General features: G+C 36.7%; 1 protein-coding gene across 2 annotated transcripts in view; it reads left to right on the top strand.

The window, feature by feature from the left end:
* The window catches only part of SIAH1 (siah E3 ubiquitin protein ligase 1), a 28868-nt gene extending 10952 nt beyond the window's left edge, over window positions 1–17916 (top strand). The window contains exons 1-2 of one of the 2 annotated variants that reach the window (XM_081274024.1): window positions 13523–13960; window positions 16502–17916. In XM_081274024.1, the coding sequence (XP_081130150.1) occupies window positions 13870–13960; window positions 16502–17352 (942 nt within the window). In that variant the 5' untranslated portion in view covers window positions 13523–13869 and the 3' untranslated portion in view covers window positions 17353–17916. Of the gene's footprint in view, window positions 1–13522; window positions 13961–16501 lie in introns of those variants that run through there. The other variant, XM_081274025.1, reaches the window with a different exon arrangement.
* Window positions 17917–21098: the final 3182 nt, after the last annotated feature.

Genomic DNA, 21098 nt, shown 5'->3' with positions numbered 1-21098 from the left:
AACTGGGAAATTCCAAATGAAGAAGCTTGTGCTTAGAGTTTGTATCTTGCAGTTCTTGATGGTCTGTCTGTCCTTTGGTGGTTCCATCTCTTGGTTTTTGATTCTCCCCTTGTATATTCTAGCATTTTAAATTTTTAAACCACTTTCCGCAATTTAGCTGTCATTTTAGTTTCTTTTCTGTTCTGTTACTTGGTACTTAACATGCATAGATATGTGTATCAATGGGTATATGTGTTTTTTCTTTTAACAAATAGGGTTTTGGTCTGTGTATTCTGTGGCTTTTTTTTCTAGTCTACCCATTTTTTTATTATTACTATTTTTTGTATGTTGTGCTGGAGGTTGAACCTAGGGCCTCAGCCCTTGCTCAGTATAAGTACTTTAGGCTAAATATGGGTCCCTCTTGTTTAAAAAAAGAAAAAGAAGACAAAAAGAAAAAATATTCTATTAAGATAGGGCTGTTTTTACCTTATCCGTTATTATAGACAGGATTGCTGTAGGCATTCATATTTGTGTATATGCCTTTGTAACATATGAAAATTAGAAGGAGAACACTGGGAAGAAATAACTATTTGGTTGAAGGGCATACTTGATATTTTTGATACAAACTGCCAAATCATGAGGGGCCTTCATAGTAGATATTCCCAAAGGTGTAGGAGAAACTCTATACCCATTTCTTTGCCAAAACTTGGAATCAAATCTTTGAAAATAAATTTATATGTCATTTCTTTACTAATGCATGCAGTTTGTGGCATTTCTCATATCAAGTTTTTGAACTTTTTTACATGCACACAGTTTAGAATCAATAATTTGGCAAAGTTTTTTTTTTTTTTTTTTCCTTTAAAGAAAAGCTCCTTGGCCCTATTCCTTTTTTGGATATCCCTTTTCAGAGCAACTTTACCTCTTTTAGCTGATTATTTTGCATTAAATTTCTTTGCCTCTGAGCCATATGATAAACTGTGATTATCTTTTGCCCTGCCCTGTTTAATTTGTATTTTTTATAACTAGTGTTTCTTTTTTCTTTCTTCTTCTTCTTCTTCGTTTTGCATGCGCTTACTCTTAATTACTACCCCACATCCCTTCCCACCTGTCTAAATGTTCATTCAGTTTGTTGGCAGGCCTTAGGTTGCTGTGTTCCTCTAGCATAAAGTTGTCATTATTCTCAGTATTCCTTGAGTTTAGTCTTCTGTTTATTGTGACTCTTATTCTTTTTCTTAGTTCCTTCCCTTGTATTTGAAGCCTACATCCATCAGGTGCTTCCTGAGAACATACCTAGGGGAGGTAATGTTTTGAAACTTTGTATCATTATTCTGCTCTCAGCATTTAAGGATAATTTGATTTGGTGTAGAATTTTAGGATGATAATTATTTTCTATTTATTTAAATTATTTACATTTTTGGAAAAAAAATTGGTATATTGCTTTGTAACTTTGAATATTGCTGTTTAAAAGTCCAGAGCTCTTTTGTTTTCTATCTATTCATTCAACAAATATTTATTGATTGCCAGGCATTGTGTTTTCTCACCTTCCAAGCCACTCTTTGGGGAGCCAAGGGGGATCTACAACAGATATAAAAGTTAATAAATAAATTAACTTTTTATATCCTGTGAGAATGTAATATATTTGGGGGAAAGGGTAGAGAAAGGAATTGGGCGGAGAGGGAAGGGAAGAGGAGGAAGGGTGGAATATGCAAAGATTTGGGATTGCATAATGAAGGGTTTTCTGGGTAGGGCACAGATTGCTATTTTTAAACAGGAATAGGGTCTTTTTGAGAAACAAATGTATAAATCAGAGATTTGAAGAAAGTGAGGGAGATGGTCACAGGCATATCCAGGAGAAAAGTATTATAAGGCAGAGGCCTAAAGAAGTAAACTAGTATTTCATGGAGTACAGTGGGTAGAAAGGAAAGAAGTAGGAGATAAAGTCAGATTATTAGGAGTACATAATCATATTCTGTAGGCCTTGTGATTTCTAGGTTTTAACTTTTACTCAGATAGGGGTAGCCAGTGAAGAATGAGTATATAGCAAAGGAGTGATATCTGATAGAAATTTGAATTGGATTAATCTGATCACTGTGCTTAGAACATTTTAAGTCATGAGGGTGGGAGACAAAGATAGAAACAGGGAGCTTGGTTAGGAAGATATTGTAATAATCTGGGTAAGAGATAATGATGGCTTGAACTAGATGGTAGTAGGAGGGGAAGGTATGGGGTTTTTTGATTCTGAATATATTTTTAAGGGAGGGACAGTACGATTCCCTCGTTGATTTAGATTTGTGATGTAACTGGCAGGATACAGTTGCTGTCAGTTGGAAAGAGGAAGGCTAGGGTACAGGGTCTTTGATATAGTTGAACTCTGATCCTTCCCATGTCCAAGGTTTAGGACAGATCTGGAGAGTTTTTAAAAAATTTTGTTTTTAACTTGGGGCTGAAGGAAAAAAAATTAAGTTCTTGGCATATTGGTGGAATTTAAAACTATTAAGACTAGTGGCACTATGGCACACGCCTATAATCCCAGCGAGGCTAAGGGGAGAGGATCTGCAGTTTTGAGGCTAGCCTGGGCAACTTATCGAGACCCTGTCTTGAAATAATATAATGACAAAAGAAAAGGGCTTGCGATATGTCTCAGTGGTAAAGTGCATGTAGGGTTCAGTCCCTAGTACTGTGGGGGTGGGGGTTGGAGACTGAATGGGACCATTAAAGTCACCAAGGTAGATAAGAAAAGAGAGCCATTGGCAACTCCCACTTTCAAGAGCTTTGGGGTTAAGAACAGGAATCAAAGGAGGCTGAGAAGGACCAGTGAGTCAGTGAACAAAATTTATCAAGTAGGAGCTAGTGATGTATCAGCTCTGAGAGAGATTGCTGACAGTTTTAAACTGGCAAGTTAAATATAAATAAAACTACAAAACCATTGCAAATTAAATTACTGATACACGAAAACACTGAATGGCGTCTGCTGAATTTAAATCTTTAGATAATTCTGTAACTAACTTAAGATTATGGAATTGACCACACACAGGTTCTTTTGGAGTTAAGCAGACCTAATTTGCTCTGTGAGGTATGAATATCACGCACTCCCCCATCCCCCACTAATGTATACATGCTTCAGTGAAAATCATGATGTCATTTGGGCTTTGCTTCATACAAATGCACATATTAGGCCCATCTTGGCTTTTTTGTTTAGCCTGCTGTAATTGGAGTACCAACTTGGAATCATTGTGACCATAAATATGAATAATGGCATTCAATTATATAACTAACAGGTAGATTTAGATGGTTCAAAGTGTGCTAATATTATTTTTTAAAATATTAAAACAGGAAGATAAGACATTAAGTTTTTTAAAAATCTTGTTTATTTTGTGGTACTGGGGATTGAACTCAAGGTAATTTGCTGTTGAGCTACATTCTCAGACCTTTTTATCCTTCATTTGTAAGACAGGGTCTTACTAAGTTGCTGAGGCTGGCCTTGAATCTTCAATATTCATGCTTCAGACTCCTAACTTGCTGTAATTATAGGTGTATGCCACCATGCCCAGCTTTTATTGTATTTAAACATTAACTTTTGTAGAGAAATGTGAACTCCTAGAGACTATTGTGTTAATTTGAAGAAATTAGTGTACAAATTGTTAATTCATGTGCAGTATCATACTTAGTTGAAACAACTGAATGGTTTGGTTAGACTTTCAGGTGTAATGTTTACATAAAGATTATAACTGTTCCAGCTGTATATAATTTTAATAAGGCTCCAGGAATTTTTAAATGTCATTTCTTTCCGAGAAATTCCATTACTTTCATTTTACTAGTAAAGAGCCACCAATCATAAAATATTAGACAACAATGTGACTTTTTATCCTGTTTCCTTAACTTTGTCTCTCAAGCAGAATATTATGTTTATCTTAGTATTATTAACTCTTCATAGGTTACTATCAGTTTTGATCTGTTGAAGAATTTTTGTCCTGAGATTATGTTTCTGTTCTATCTATGTGTACAATGTGTGTAATAGCATACTTATTAGATGGAATGCAGAGTTGCATAGGTCCTATGTTACATTGTAGTACTAGGTACAACATATTTTATAAGTGAGATTTACAAGGCATAGATTGATGCCAGGATGGAGTAAAAGGGCAAGCATGTACTGGAATGTTTTAGAATTTTGCATTTTGAGGGAATATAAAACATAATTAGGGGAGTACACTGTTGTAATCCAACTTGGACACAAATAAGTGAATAGTATTTGGATGTTTCTCTAAATATTGAAACTTGGTTATATTGAAGTAGTGATTATGTTGTAATTATGGCTGACGTAATTTAAATTCGGGTACTCCAAATTTTTTAAAGTATTAAATAATTTTTGTAATGTGATATAAAATAGTTAGAAAGGCCTATTTGGCCATCTTCTTTTGTTGCTCTTACTTTACTTTTTGGTATTTTGATTAAAAATTTTGATTTAAAGATTTGATTTAAAGAATGTAGGGAATTTTGGAAAAATTTTGTGTTGAAAAGATGTGTTAGATGCTACACTAAATATTCTATACCAGAGCAAGGAGAGTATACACACTGTTTTTAGGGTTATTTTAAAGAAGAGATTTAGAGACAAAGCAGATAATCTGTCTTTGCTTTTATTCTTAATTTTTCTGGTTTTCAATTTCTTCATTTGTAAAATGAGGATAAAATTTACCTTACGAGGTCTGTAGGTGCTAGTTAATAAAGCTTTTTTCACAGAAAACCTTGTGACTTTTATCTCTTTTAGATACAATCTCAGATTGAGATATGTTCCAGTATAGGATCTCTTTCCACTATAGATTGAAATAACAGTTTTCAGTATAATCCTGTTGTTTATGATGCAGATCTCAATTAATGATTCTCAGGGCAGGGTTGCTAGTGTAGCTCTGAAAACTCACTTGTTAGCAATATAATGAATGTTCTCATGTACTTGATCCCCTATAATGTCCAAAAATCTGTTGTTGTTGGTAGTTTTTTGTTTCATAAATGAGAAACTTGAGACTCAGGAGATTATAATTTTTGCCTGATACAAAAGAAATCCGTAAGTTCCTGGGACAGGGCCGTTCTTCCATGGTCCACTCTGAATCCTGGATGGCAGACAATATCCCCTTATTAGCAGGGTTATCACATCATGTATACAGTGAGAGGGTATCGGGGCCTGTTGACCTCCACTTTTCCTCCAAGGGAAGAAGTGGGATCTAAAGGGGTTCAGCCAGGCCGCGAGACCGCATCACCTCCCTTCTGTTTTGCTAGACGCCAGGGCAAACCTTAGAGTGAGTGCTTGCACTGAGAGCCAAGAGCTTTACACTGACACTGTCTTTTAATCTGATTTGTGTAGACTAGCCTATACTTTCTCCCTGTGCCTACCCCTTCTACCATTTATTTAGTTTTCAGCAGTACTGGGGATAGAGCTCAGGAGAGCTCCACTACTGAGTTACATCCCCATGCTTTCTCTTTTTTACACAAGTCAGGTTTATTATGATATGATTTATGTCCTTCTACATTTTTGAAATTTATTCTCTTTGATTTTTAAAAGTTTCTACTCAAATGTACAGCTCAAAGATTTTTGAGATATGTATGCAACCATGAGACCAACACCAATCAAGGCCTATGTGTTTCTGCTACCCCAAAATGTGCTCTGGTGCCCTCTTGTCCTCCCCTCCCCCATCACAAATAATGAAAGTGCAATTTTATTTCCTTCAGTCAGACATTAAAGAGATTTGTAAATATGTAAAACATCAACACTTTTCTTGATGTTATGAGAAGCAGTTATTTTTTCATAAACATTTTACATGTAATAGGCATTTACATGTTATATGAAAGGAAATGAGGGGCTGGGGCTATAGCTCAGTACCAGAGCGCTTGCCTAACATGTATAAGGCACTGGGTTTGATCCTTTGCACCACATAAAAAAATAAACACATGAAATAAAGGCATGCTGTCCATCTACAACTTAAAAAAAAAAAAAGATAATAGTTGTTTAAAAATATTTTTTAAATTTTTTGGCTTAAATTTCTAATAAGTACCAGTACATATAAAATACATAAAAGATCTTTGGGGTACTCAGTAATTTTCAAAAAAGAGTTAACTGACAAAGGCAAATCAAAAAAGTAATTTTAATAAAATCAAAGTAATTAATTAAAACTAGTTTCTCAGGCTGGGGCTGTGGCTCCATGGTAGAGTGCTTGCCTAGCATGTGTGAGGCACTGGGTTCGATTCTCAGCACTATATATAAACAAATAAAAATAAATAAAGGTCCATCAATAACTAATAAAAAATTAAAAATAAAAACTCAGTTTCTCTTAGAATAATGTGGCTCAGTGGTAAAGTGCTCATGGGTTCAACCCCTGGCACCAAAATAAATAAATAAATAAGCTTTTTAAAAGGTTTCAAAGAATTTCAGATTTATGGATGTTTAACCTGTACCTAGATGTTCTAATGAAAAATTCTCCCAAAGAAAAAGGGTTCTAAAGCAACCTATAAAGAGGGAAGGGAGGGTAATAGCTCCAGACTATGAAAACTTTTCTTGAGGCATAATGGTTGATCAGAAAATGGTACAAGTTTTATTCTGGCAGGTGGGAAAAGAAAAATTTTTACTATAATAGATCCCCTGTATCTATAGTTTGAATTTCTGAAGTTTCAGTTAACTGTGGTCAACAAATATTAAATGGAAAATTGGGGAAGTAATTTTACATAGTACATGATGAAATCTTGGTGTCTTCTCTGTCTAGTGTATCTACACTGTATGTGCTACCCACCCATTAATCACCCAGTAGCCATCCCATTTGTCATATGGACTGTATCATATAGTCCTTCCAGTATCACAGTGCTTATTATGTTCAAGTAATGCCCCAGAGTGCAAGAATACTAATGATGGCAATTTATATATCTTAAAGAGAGGTTGTAAAGTGCTTTTTTCTTTTAAAGCAAAAAGGTGGAATTTCTTAAGGAAAGAAAAATTATAAACTGAGATTAGGATATATGATAAATTGTTTTTCATAGGTATATATGTATGGCTGGGTGAGAAATGTAGGTTTCAGCACAATCTGCAGTTTCAGACATCCACAGTAGTATTACCCATGGATAAGGAGGACTTACTGTATTAACAAGTTTTTGTTTGAGGTACTAGGGATTGAACCCAGGGGTACTTAAATAATTTTTAAAATTATTTTTAAAAATTTTGAGACATGATCTCACAAAGTTGCTTAGGGCCTTGCTAAATTGCTGAGGTTAGCCTTGAATTTGTAATCCGCCTGCCTCAGCTTCTGGAGTCACTGGGATTACAGATGTGTGCCACCACAACTGGCCTATTGTATTAACATGTTAATGGACTGTAATTGTTTTGGGAAATGTTAGTGTAGTGCTTTCATTCTTGATGTTATTATAGATTAGATTTATAGTAAAAATATAAGGATAATAGCTGGTAAAATTGAAATTAGGAAAGAAACCAATGCTGTCTTTTAGAAACTCCCCCCGATTGAACCCAGGAATAAGAAAACTACATTCCCAATCCTTTGTTTTGAGACAGGGTCTTTCTGAGTTGCTGAGGCTGGCTTTGATCTTGGGATACTCCTGCCTTAGTCTCCCAAATTGCTGGGATTACAGGCATGTGCCCCTTTGTCCAGTTTGTTCAGTATTACTTACTGCTGGAGTGAAAATGTGGTTGTATTATTTTGTATTCCCACCAGCAAATTATGAGTTCCAGGGTTCCATATGCTTACTAGCATTTGATAATGCCAGTTACTTTAGCCATTCTTTAGAAATACTAATACTAAAGTTTGAAGAATGTATTAAGTTAATGGCAAATTCTCCTTTGGCCTAGAAAAGACAATTGGGAGGGGGTTGAGGACCCAAGGTTTTGATTTACATATACATTTTTTAGTCTGTTCTCAGTGTCCTATTGACCTGACCCGACCAATTTATACAAGAAATAACTGCCATGGCATGGTGTTTAGAAGGAATCTCTTAAAACTTACCATAACTACTTCTTATCTCCATCCTTCCAGAATGAAAGGATGACTATACTTCCTTTGCAGAGAAAATGGAAAATTGTCTGATAGAAACTTTGATCTACAATGTAAGATAGACATACTGTCTCCTTTGATCTATGGAAGAAGTTCCCTCTTCTAACAAAGTCTAGTCCCTCTTTAAGTTTAAAAATCTTCATGTTACCAAGAACTTGCTCACATTTCAGTCTCTTCTGTATACTGGGCTCTTAGTAACATTTACTCTATTCTAGTCTCTATTATTTGAAGAAATAAAATAAGCGAAAGCTTCTCTGGACCTTCTAGCCATCACCTACACTTCTTTTTCAATCATACTTCTCAAGTGTTAGTCTCATACAAATCCCCTTCAACCTTTAGTGTGACTTCAACTCTAGTCATACTTCCAAGGTTGGTTTTGCAGAAGTCACCAGTTACCTCCTTCATTTTGTCTGGATTGTTAGTTACTGTGCCATTAATTCATTTCTTACCATATGATTTAAAAAAATATTTATGTAGTTATTTATACCTTGCTGTGTATAATAGGAAAAAAACATTTTCCTACTTTTTAAAAAAAATTTAACCTCAGATGTGGAGGGTCCCACACTTACGAGGCAACTCTTTAGCAGATGTCAGTTGGGTTTCCTGTAATTCAGTTCTGACATTATCTGCCTGAAGTTAGATCTCACAGGTTAAGTTGTCAGGCCAGTAAGACTCTCTCTTACTTCCAATGACCTTTGCAAGTCCCAGGTTGTAAATTGGTATTCTCAGGACTCCCTCTTCCAGTGTGATAATTTGCCAGGAGGGCTCACACATTTCAGGGAAACACCTTACTTAACGTTTACCCATTCATTTTAAGTGATATTATGGAGGACACAAACAACCAGATAGAATAGGGAAAGGAATGTGGGAAGGGGAACCGAGCTTCCCATGCAACACCCTCTAAGCACTTCCATATACCTGCAATCTGGAAAGCTGTCTGAATCCTCTGTCCCTGTTTTTCTATCTGGTGGTACTGGGGAGGACAGCCCAGAGCTCCAAGCATACTCACCATTGAGCTACATATCCCCCCTGCCCCAATTCATGATCCTCCTGACTTGACCACCCAAGTAGCTGGGATTGCAAGTAGGTCCCACCAAAGCAGCCTTGTTTGGGATTTTTATGTAGGCTTCATATGTAAGCATGATTGAATAAATCATTGGCCTTTTTAAAAACATTTATTTATTTATTCTAATTTGTTACACATGACAGCAGAATGCATTTCAATTCATAGTACACATAGTACACACATGTAGGGCACTATTTCTCATGTCTCTGGTTGTACACAAAGTAGAATCATTGGGCTTTGCTCCTCTCCCTTTTCTGGAGATCAGAATGATGGGCTGGGAACTTTTGAATGACAAGGTTGTTTCCCTTGGCAACCAGCCCCTGTCTTGAGGCTTTCCTGAAGCCACCAGTCATCTTACAAGCATACAAAAAGACACACTTTGAAGATTACAAGGATTTTAGGAGTTGTGTGCCAGAAAAAGGGACTAAGATCAAATATACATTTATTATAAATCATAGTATCACAGTTGCCAGAGTTTTTAATGTTTACTTTCTAATTTGTAATTATAATGCCCACAGTTTAGTGTTCTGTATTTAAATGGAGTCATAGACTTTAATCCTTTTTCTGTAGGATCACCTTTCTTAAATGACTTACTTTGATTAATCATGTGATTGGCTTGATTTCTCATTCATTTTCTTAAGATGTAAGGTTCATGGATGGGTATTACGTTTGAATTCTTGCATGGTTAACATGTCTGCTCTTTGTCTTTCTTTTTTCTAATTACAGGGATAATTCATTTTCCCCGTAGAATATAATAAAGCATAATTTATCCTAACATTGCTGCATATCTCTGTTTTTCTGTGTCTTTCTTTTTAAATCCCTGTTTTCTCTTTGTTTTTGAGGTACTATCCTCTCCTGATTTTTCTCTTCCCTTGTTGGTTCTCTTCAGTTCTTTAGGCTATGCTACTCAGTAAGGCCTCCGTGTGTGGCATTGGCCACACCTAGGAGCTTGTTAAAAATGTAGAATATCAGGTCCAGCTTCGGACCTACTAAATCAGAGGCTACATTTTAACAGGATCCCTAGATGATTAGTAAGCATAATAAAGTATGAGAACTATTAAACTCTAGGGTCTACTAACTCTTTAATGAAGAATCTTTAACTGTTGGGATTTGCCTTATTTTAGTCAGGCTTGGCTTCTCTGTGACTCCAAATCTCCCACTTTTTACCTTTTGTATATCAATCCTTTTTTTTTTTTTTTTTTGGTTCTCAGGGATTGAACCCAGGGAACTTTACCATTGAGCTATATCCCCAACCCCTTTTCTTCTCTATTTGAACTTAGTTACCTCACAGACTTCTCATTCCTATTATTATTTTTGTTATTTTGGTGCTGGGGAATGTAAGGTTGCTTTACCACTGAGCTACATATATCTCCAGCTCTTTTTATCTTGAGACTGGGTCTTGATAAGTTGCTGAGGCTGATCTCGAACTTGTGAGCCTCCTGTCACAGGCTCCCCAGTAGCTGGGATTATAGGTGTATGCCAGTTGTATTTTATTAACCATATTTCAGTATCTAAAGTTTAGTGCTTGAGTTTTCAGAATTATCAGGAAAAATGAAACTTTTAGGAAAATGTACAATTAAAAAATTTTTCTCTTACTGCTTTGCTATGGTTTGGGAAACTAAAAATATATTTTATAACAATGTTTGATTTTTAACTTTTGGCATTTAAAACAGCTTGAAGCTGTTATTTTTAAGGAGATTTGCCTTGATTTTGTCAGTGCCTGAGAAGCAATTCAGTCTTAAAAATAGAAACAGTGTTTATTAACATTATAATTTAACAAACATTTCTGACATAATACCTATCATAATGTCAAATAAATGTAGAAAACACTTTTTTCCCAAAAAGGAATTCTGAGAAAAGAAATTTTTTGGTGGTGTGGGGGGGGGAGAGTGGGTACTGGGGATTGAACCCAGGGATGCTTAACTGCTAAGCCCCTTTTAATATTTTATTTAGAGACAGGGTCTCCCTGAGTTGCTTAGGGCCTTGCTAAGTTGCTGAGGCTGGCTTTGAACTAGTGAACTAGCTTCCTGAGCCACTGGGATTACAGGCATGCGCCAGTGGCCTAAATGTTTTAATGAAGTTTTATTTAACTCATATTCCTAATGCAAAATACAGATTCCTAACTGATAACTATTATTTTTATTAATTTTTCCCCCCTTCTTCTGTACTAGAAATTGAACCCAGGGCCTCTCACATGCTGGGCATGTGCTCTAACACTGAGCTATTACCCTCTACCTGTAACTTCATTTTATAATAAACATTATGTAGTTTCTAAGAATAATTTTGGGGGAAAGTAAAGGTGGTACAGCAATATTTGCATCCTATCTCTTACTAAATTAAGAATACATTTTTTTCCCTCAGTTTGATTGTTTTCAATCATGATCATTTTCTTCTTAGAGGTGGGAAATGCAGGAGATTGAAGCCAGAGCCTTGTATATACTATAAGCCTGTGCTGTACCATTGAGCCAACCCTAGACTAATCTTTATAAAGCAAGTTTTCCTTTTGTCTCTTTTAAAAGGAAATATAACTAAAAATTACCAATATCATGTCACAGATAACTCATTTATCCCACCCAGACTTCCTGATTTCTTTTCCTGTCTCATTTTCTGTTTGTAACTTGCTTTACAATATATGGTGGTCCTTTTTCCATATTCAACTTCATTTCTCCATTTAAAACTCTTACAGATATTTGTAAAAGGAAGAGTTTTCCACGTGAAATTAAGAATAAAGGATTATTTCCATTTAAACTTTATACCAAATTGGGCTTGAGATTAAGGTAGACTAGTACTCTTGCTAAATTTTGGATTTTCATTAATTTTGTATTCTGTAGACTTAGTAAAATACAGTTTTTATGAAATTTTCAGCTCTTTTATAAATCATTGTAAATAAATATTCTGCCTAATTAGGAAGTAGGATTTGTTGTGCTAAATAAATGAGTTAAAATGGTGGTTGAGCTCAGGCAAACATGTTTGATCTCAGGTAAATAAATTATTCTATAATATGTACCACCCATTATATACATAAACTACTAATCTCAATTAAGCCAGACAAAAGTTATTTGAGGCTGGAAATATCCCAGTTTTACAACCGATGAAGTGATGGAGCCTGGATATGACTTTAATATACTTTTGTCTTTACTCTCTTGAGGGATTTGTACATACCTTAATGGTTTTCAGACAGTGCTGCAAGACTCCGTAGTCTTTGGGGGTTTGGTAATCAGGCACCAACCTTTACTCATTTTAAGCATTTGGGTTCCCTGGTATGTTTGGAGGAGTTTCTCTGCATAAAATGTTTGAAGTCTCCTGTTCTAGAAACCCAGGATCTAGGTAGAATGAATACATGTTAGACTATAAAAAAGCACAGGCAATAGTAATTTGCCCCAGGGGCAGACAGTATCTATTTTCAATTATATTTTTGTTTTGTGTAGCCTAATATTAAAATGAGTTTGAGGCGATTGAACACAGTATTTATAGGGTGGGAAAGTGATTAGAGTTGAAGTTTGTTGCTGAAAGTTGGTAATGTACAATTCCCTGCATTGCGTTCACTCACTGCCAGGTCTTGGTAAGTTTAAAGGCTTCCCTCAGCATGATGTAATGACAGGTTAAACCTCTGAACACTCGAGCTGATGCAATGCATATCTGAGGCTCACAGGACTTTATGGGGCAAGGGTAATGCTTGTTTAAAAACAAAACAAGCTACTCTTAAGTTTAATGGGGCCATTTAAGATGGCTTTCCCAGAGTGGGAAGAAAATATAATCTCGATTTGGAGGTTCAAGAAACGAGTTTAATGTGTCTTTAGTGTTTACTACTCTCACTGCAAAAGTCTTTTCACAGAAAGGCGGGGGAAGTATAAATTATGCTGCCAACAGGGGAAGAAATGAAGTGAGTTAGAATTGAGGAAATATAGTAGTTTGGTAAAACTGTCGTTATTTGGTAAATACTGTAGGATGAACTAGGAAGAATGCGAAGAATGCTTTTACTGTGTGAAAACGTGAGTTTTCAGGATTCATTGGATGGTGCACTTCACGTAGAGAACAGTGTTTGTCCAGCCACATTCCTTATTCCCTGGGTAGTTCTTTAAAGAAATTGCTGATACTCAACCGTTTCGACCAACAAAAACCATGCTCTCCCTAAACTTCAGTTGGTGGAAATGCTGAGGACGCGAGGTGGCTGGCCTGGTTGGAGCTGGGGAGCTGTGGGCCCGCCCTTGGATGTGGGCGGGGCCCTGGACATGGCCCCACCCTCCTGCGCCGCCCCGACCCCGCACGAGGAAGCCGCCGGCCGCCGCCCTGGGCGCGGCAAGCCCTGGGCCGGCCTGGGTTCCCGGAGTTGGAGCCGGCTTTCCCAGCTGTGGCCGGGTCACCAATGGCTCTCCCTGTGGCTGCAGCAGCTTCGGCGGCAGGAGTGCCCTTCCAGAGCTTGCTCCAAGTGCACTCTGCAGCTCCGGCCTGTCACCCGTGTTTAGTGAGAGCGCAGTCAGTGGAGGAGGGGAAGACAAACTTGTGAAATGGACGAAAGCTTAGGTGGCAGCAGAGGACAGCTCGGCCATAGCTCCGAGTTTTGGAGACAGGCGAGTTTGAGCTCACAGGGAGGTGTGGTCGCCTCCTGAGGACCGAAGGCCTTTATTTTTCCACCTTTGTAGCCTGTGCTTCCGAATGAGTGTTTTAAGAAGTCCGACCTCACAGTCTTCTGTGCTTAAGAACAGGAGGTGGCAAGGAAGGACTTTTGTTACAGATTGTCCGTTGCTGCTTGGGGAAACGCAATGCACTGCCTGACTTCTCATGACTGGAAAGCCTACCTTACCCTTTTTGTACTCCTGGAGGGGAGTCTTGCTCACATGTTTACCTGCGGCTAGGACAAGGAAGAGAAAAGGTATTGATGTGAAAAGACTGGGTTCCTGAAACTGAAACTTGAAAGCTGTAAATCAGTGAAATCTGGTTAAAGGAATGGCCGCAGCATAATTTACCTCTTTCCGAGTATGGCAGTGATGTTTCATTTAAGCTGCTATACTTTTCTCTTTAAATCACCTTCAGGTTCTGTCACGACCTGGGCTGTTCTTGGTTCCTGTTGCAGGGCTGCTGTATGATTGGGATTCCTTCTCTGGGTCAAGAAGGAGCTGGCTTCCACCTTTGAAGCTTTGGAAGGTTTTAGCAGTTGCTCTCTTTTAATACCTCCATTCATGAGAAATAACTGTCTGCATTTCATTTGTTTTTCACATTTTTAATAGGAATTAAAGTATGCTTTTTACAATGTTTGTAAAATAATTTTATCATGCAAGCTTGAGCTATTGTGATGATAAATGTTTTGCCAGGTTAAGGAATTAAACAAGTGTTTGTTTTTTTTTTTTTTTGCTCAGTAGCTGTATTATGTTAAATACAAACTGAGTTCACTGCCTTTTGTTGTAAATAGGTGTTTGGTTTAGTAATTTGAAAGGTAATTGGGGGCTTAGACTGTGCCCAAAGAGCCACTTTTGCATTATTGTGTTGCTCACTTAAGTGAGCAGCATATAATGGACTACTCAATAGGCACAGAGCATACAAGAAGGTATTTTGGGTAGTGCTCAGCCCATTGTTTTACAAGTGACATAAAATGGATAGATCATCATACACCCAAAGAATTTATACAGAGGGACACTGGATTATAGGAGAGCTCCTTTATAGTCCTTTTGTCAGAACAGCTGGATTACTTCAGGTGATGCGAGTTGATTCATGTTTTTCTAGGCCTGTAGGATGAGCCACATTATGATAGAATTCAGTTATACTTTGTGTGTGTGTGTGTGTGTGTGTGTGTGTTTGTGTGTGTCTGGTGTTAGGGACCAAATCTAGGGCCTCACACATGCTAGATATTGTCAGTGTTGTCACCACACTTGTTTCCCTGTAGGATATTTCTTTTAGTCACAAATGAATTAATTTTTTCACACCTCTCTCCCCATTTATAGTGTCCGTTGGTAACCACTTGAATAATCAGTAACCCAAATTGTAATTACCTGGTCACATTTGTAACTACCATTGTGTCTTCAAAGTTCTTTGCCACAGATTAATGCTTGTAATTGAGAGAAAACATTAAATATGAAACATAAATTTTTTGAAGAAACATACCTTAGTTTAGTAGTTTCTGGGAGTAGTATACTCTTAGGATACCAACAGACTGATTGATCTTGTATCACTCCTAAGACAAATGATGACCTGCCATATCCCAGCAGAGGTAGATTCTTGGAAAAGGTACCCTGTTTTGTGTATATTTGATTCATCCTGACTAGTTAGTTACATTATTGATCATCTCTTCCAGATGACATTTATCTGAAAAGTGATGTTTGTTATTCTCCTGATGACTGTTTCAGCTACACTGTAAACCCCAGGGTACAAGGAACTCATTACCTGTTGACTCCATCCCTCATTCCCCATGTTGTGTGTCTCTCTGTGGTGTTTTATCATCATCCTCCTTTTTTCTTCCACCCGCTTTTTCTGATTCTTCTTTCCTCTTGTACATTGTATCTGACTTATATTGTGGAATGGAAATAGAATAGAATGAAGTACTTTTTCTAAGTATTAGACTAACAATTTTTATTTAAGGATGACTCTCCATTTCTCAAGTCTTCCCTAACATTTGAGGTGGGCAAAGATCAGTAGGAAGTAGTACTTAGCTGGTGTTAGCATTTTGTGAAAGATGTAATAGATGAAGGTGGATAATGAGATGGCAGCAGGCTCTTCCCCTAGTGATGCCTTGTACCCCACTCCCAAAATATACCTGTAGAGAAGATGCTGTTCACCACTAGGGCGAGTCAACCTGATGATCTTTGGCATATGAACCTTATAAGACTTACCTCCCAACAGCTGATTCAGAATTGGAAAGAGACGGCTTTAGGGACTCTGAGAGGACAAAGTCAAATCCAAACATTTGAATATATTTAAGGTCCTATATTATATACAGGTCTCTTAGTTGTTTATGGTTCAGTTTCTCTTTTAGCTTTTCTTATTATATATACTCTATCCAAAGATAATTTTTAGTACTTTTACTTTAAAAGGAATTTAAAATATGCTCTGAAATATTTTGAAAAGGCTTCGTCAGTGTTTAACTCCGAATAACAGACGCACATTTAATAATTTATTTTGTTTTTATATATGCTTTAAAAAATATCTCTGGTAATAGATGGACACAATTCAATACCTTCAATTAATTTTTATGTGGTGCTGAGGATCGAGCCCAGTTTCTCACACATGCTAGGCAAGTGCTCTAGTACTGCGCCACAACCCTAGCCCCTATATATGCTTTTTAAATCCTAGTTTATTCCTTTATCTCTTTGCTCACAGTAAATTTTACATGAAACTTCAAAGTTTTTCTGGCATGTAAACATTATTTATAAAACAGAAGTTGTAATTATTCTTCCATTTATTTTTTTATTTTTTATTTCAGAGATGAGCCGTCAGACTGCTACAGCATTACCTACTGGTACCTCAAAGTGTCCACCATCCCAGAGGGTGCCTGCCCTGACTGGCACGACAGCATCCAACAATGACTTGGCGAGTCTTTTTGAGTGTCCTGTCTGCTTTGACTATGTGTTACCACCCATTCTTCAATGTCAGAGTGGCCATCTTGTTTGTAGCAACTGTCGCCCGAAGCTCACATGTTGTCCAACTTGCCGGGGCCCGTTGGGATCCATTCGCAACTTGGCTATGGAGAAAGTGGCCAATTCAGTACTTTTCCCTTGTAAATATGCCTCTTCTGGATGTGAAATAACTCTGCCACATACAGAAAAAGCAGACCACGAAGAGCTCTGTGAGTTTAGGCCTTATTCCTGCCCATGCCCTGGTGCTTCCTGTAAGTGGCAAGGCTCTTTGGATGCTGTAATGCCCCATCTGATGCATCAGCACAAGTCCATTACAACCCTACAGGGAGAGGATATAGTTTTCCTTGCTACAGACATTAATCTTCCTGGTGCTGTTGACTGGGTGATGATGCAGTCCTGTTTTGGCTTTCACTTCATGTTAGTCTTGGAGAAACAGGAAAAATACGATGGTCACCAGCAATTCTTCGCAATTGTACAGCTGATAGGAACACGCAAGCAAGCTGAAAATTTTGCTTATCGACTTGAGCTAAATGGTCATAGGCGGCGATTGACTTGGGAAGCGACTCCTCGATCTATTCATGAGGGAATTGCAACAGCCATTATGAATAGTGACTGCCTAGTCTTTGACACCAGCATTGCACAGCTTTTTGCAGAAAATGGCAATTTAGGCATCAATGTAACTATTTCCATGTGTTGAAACGGCAATCAAACATTTTCTGGCCAGTGTTTAAAACTGTTGCATTCAATTTCACAGGAGAATAAGGCACCCATCTGCCTACCAACCTGAAACTCTTTTGGTAGGTGGAAGCTAGACACATGAAGGTAAATAAAAAGAAAGGCTGTTAAATACAGGAAACAGTTGCATGTAGTAACACTAATATATTTAAAAATAAGTCAACAGTAAACCACTGAAAATATATATATATATATATACACCCAAGATGGGCATCTTTTGTATTAAGAGAGCAAGCATTGTAAAATAATTCTGACTTTTGTGTTTGTTGTAGATTGATTGTATTGTTGAAAATATTGGGTTTTTTGTTTTGTTTTTGTTCTTTTTTGCGTGTGTGTGTGTGTGTGTGTGTGTGTGTGTGTGTTTAACTGACAAGCCATCTGAGTGGTCTTGGGCCACTGCTTCTCCCTTTGTGAGTCAATACATAGTGCTGCTGGTTGTTTTCTTTTTTTTTTGGCTGTGTGTGTGTGCATTTGCTAATTTTTATTCTAGTTTTTCATTAAATAAATTTGACTTTCTTTTCTGTAATTTCAGGTTTTTCCTCACTTTTTTTTGTACCTTTTTAAAGTTAGTGTCTTTTTGATAAGCGTAATTGTTTATGGTAAAGTTTGTGTTCAATACATATTTTTCCCCTCATTAATCAGTTTTTTAGAAATATTTTAAATTCAGCTATTTTGTGAAGATATGAGTCCCAGAAAGGAAAGGTTACATCAAAGAAAAATTATCAAAAACTATTTAAAGCAACTATAAGGTGGTCTCTTTCTCTTTTCCAGTTGAGTCATACCTTCCAGCTTACTCTGAAAAGTTAGGGAATATATTCTGATTTATATAAATACTGAAAAAAATCAGGCTTTTTTCCTTCTCAAATATCTTGGACAAATCACATGTTTAGAAATTTGTTCTTGTATTTATTGGTTTTGCAGAAGAAGGCATCATCATACACAGTATTTGTAATTAAGAGCAAATCATTTGTTTAAAAAAAAGGCAGTTTGCAAAAAAATTTATGTTTTTGGTCTTTTATAATTCTCATTAAAAGATTATCTGGCAAATTAAAAAAATCTTAATGTGTCTGCTTCAGCTGTAAGTGTGGTGAAGTCCAGAGTCATTTTCCTGTTCCATTTTGTGCTTTAATTATACAGCAGAAAATACTGTGCTGTCACTCTGAAGTGTGGCAGAGTTTTATTCTAAGTGCAGCAGGAGCCAGGCATGTGGCCTCTGGACTGCCCCTGGCTCCCCTCATTCCCCTCATCCCCCCCCCCCCCGCCCCCCATTTTGATTTTCCACAAGGAAATCCACAGAATTCAGGAGAAAGATTGACTAAAATTTTTAGCTGATCACTGTTGTCCCCTTAAAAACAAAAATTAGTTTTTGGTATTTCGTAACTCTGCTGGTTAAGTATCTTGGCTCTGCTCTACTTATAGCTGTATGACCTTGGGCCCTAGTTTCCTAATGTCTAAAAAGGGGTTACATCCTAGTAGCTACCTCACAGGGTTAAATAAGACACAGTAAAGTTAACCCGATCAATGCTTTGTACATATTGTTGCTGGGATTATTAGTTTTTAAAAAACTTTTGGTACTTTATAATCGTTTCATTAAAACCTCAGGTTTTGCCTGGTGTGGTGGTGCAGGCCTGTAATCCCAGTGACTCGGGAGACTGAGGCAGAAGGATTGCAGTACTTGGCAAAACCCTGTCTCAAAGTATAAAATAAGAGGAGGACTGGGGATGTGGTTCAATGTTTAGGCACTCGTGGGTTCAATCCCTAGTATTAAAAAATAAGAAGCCCTCAGTTTTTACTAATTCAAGTAAATTTAGGTAAATTTTGTGTATGTTTGACAACTAGCTAGTAAAGCTGACATTTTTATATTTTATGTTTCAGTCATCATTCTACTTTTGGTCTGCAGTGATGAGCTCTAAAGCCACATTGCTTTGGTCCATTTGAAAATTTGGTTTATTAGGTCTAGCTCTTGTTCTTGAATTGTTATAATAATGAATGGTTTCTATTAATTTCCCTACCCCTCCTTTGGGTGTCGTCTTTCACATTTTATGGGGTAGATGTAGGTAATATTCTATTATTTTGCTTTTATATACTTTTTTTTTCCCTCATGACTTTGGGGATCAAACCCAGGGTAGGTAAGTGCTGTACCACTGAGCTACAATCCCCAGCCTGATCTATATTTTTCAACTAGAAATTGTCCTATTGGATAGACATGGACCGGTTTAGTGTGTTAGTGGTCATTGGAAAGCCTTTTTTTCCTTTGCTTTGATTTTTATTATGTATTACTTATGTTTTTTTTTTAACACCCACATTTCTGCAAACTAAATTTTCATAAGTGGCTATAGATTGCTTAGCTCTCAAATAGTAGTATGTGTCCCCTCCACACAAGAGCTCTTTTTATATCCAGGAATCTCTACAATGATAGAATTATATTTCATTCAGATTCCTGAGTGGAAGAATTCGTAAGTAATCCAAATTATAAAAACTGAATGAAACTACACTATACCTGGGGTCAGTCTGTGACTGCTGACAAAAGTTAAGATCAGAATATAACACAATGAGTATAAGGTATGAATAACCACCTGGTACTGTGGTTATCTGTATGGGTTATACAAGGAAGGTAGACAGTGTTACAGATTGAACATTGTGGAGGTTCAGAGTACCAAGGATTACCTGGTGATTTACTGTAAAATAGATCATTTACCAAGAGAATTTCACATTATCTAAGTGTGGCATCATCCAGATTAAATTGTTTGATACTTACCAAGCACCTAGTAAAATCTGGTGGCATACATTATTGGGCTCTAGACTTTAACTGCCTAAACTGACTTTTATTTAATCTCTGTCAGGTTCTTCCGTAAAATGATCTAATGGTATCTACTGGTGTAAGTGAATGAGGTGGGGCTTATCATTAGGCCTGGCTCTGTAGCCCAGTGTCTTGCTTAGCTACACATTTTCCCTATCTTTATACAGATTTAAGCAATTTCTTTACATTTTAGTTGTAATGTTCTGAGGCCTTTCTAAATTCTGAGATGCATTAACAAATTTGTAGAAATTAATGTAAACAGTGGTATGAAAGAATGCTGGATTTTGTAAAGTCACGTTTTGACAGGCTTGCACTATTATGTAAAGACTAGAATTTAGCCTGAAAAATTTCATTTCCCTGGAAATGTGCTGATAATATTAGATTTGAATTTATTTAACATTTTTTAGTAACGCTAAATAGATTGAATAACTATTCTTTAGTTCGTTAAGTACAGACTATAGTATGTTTCAAATAAGTGAATTTTTATTGCGAATAAAGCTTTTCTTAGAATTAAAATTACTTTGATACAACTGTTTTAAAACCTCTCAATGACCAGTCAATTGCCTGTTGTTTGTTTATTCAGATATTTCCAATATTTCCTTCCTATTTTGGTGCTTTTTTAAAAATAAAGAATATATTCTTTGTGTAGGATTCACTACATGTTAGTAAAACAAAACAAAATAATGAGTGTGTTAATATTGGATCATGAATCAAATTGGTGACTGTAGTCTGATTTCTTTTTTTTTCTTTAATACTAAAGTTTTCACAGGGCAAGGCTCAAATACAGCTTTTCATTTTGGCCAAAGTAATGTGAGCTTGAACATGTTTTTTTCATTAAAGCAAAACAAGACTACATGATGTTTACATTTAATAATCCCACTTAAATTTTGGGTTTTAGAAGGAAATTG

The sequence above is a fragment of the Spermophilus citellus genome (genome assembly GCF_964194105.1).
Source record: "Spermophilus citellus genome assembly, chromosome: 18".
Classification (NCBI taxonomy): Eukaryota; Metazoa; Chordata; class Mammalia; order Rodentia; family Sciuridae; genus Spermophilus; species Spermophilus citellus.
Note: the sequence above shows the minus strand (reverse complement) of the source record. Positions and strands in the feature narration are given on the sequence as shown.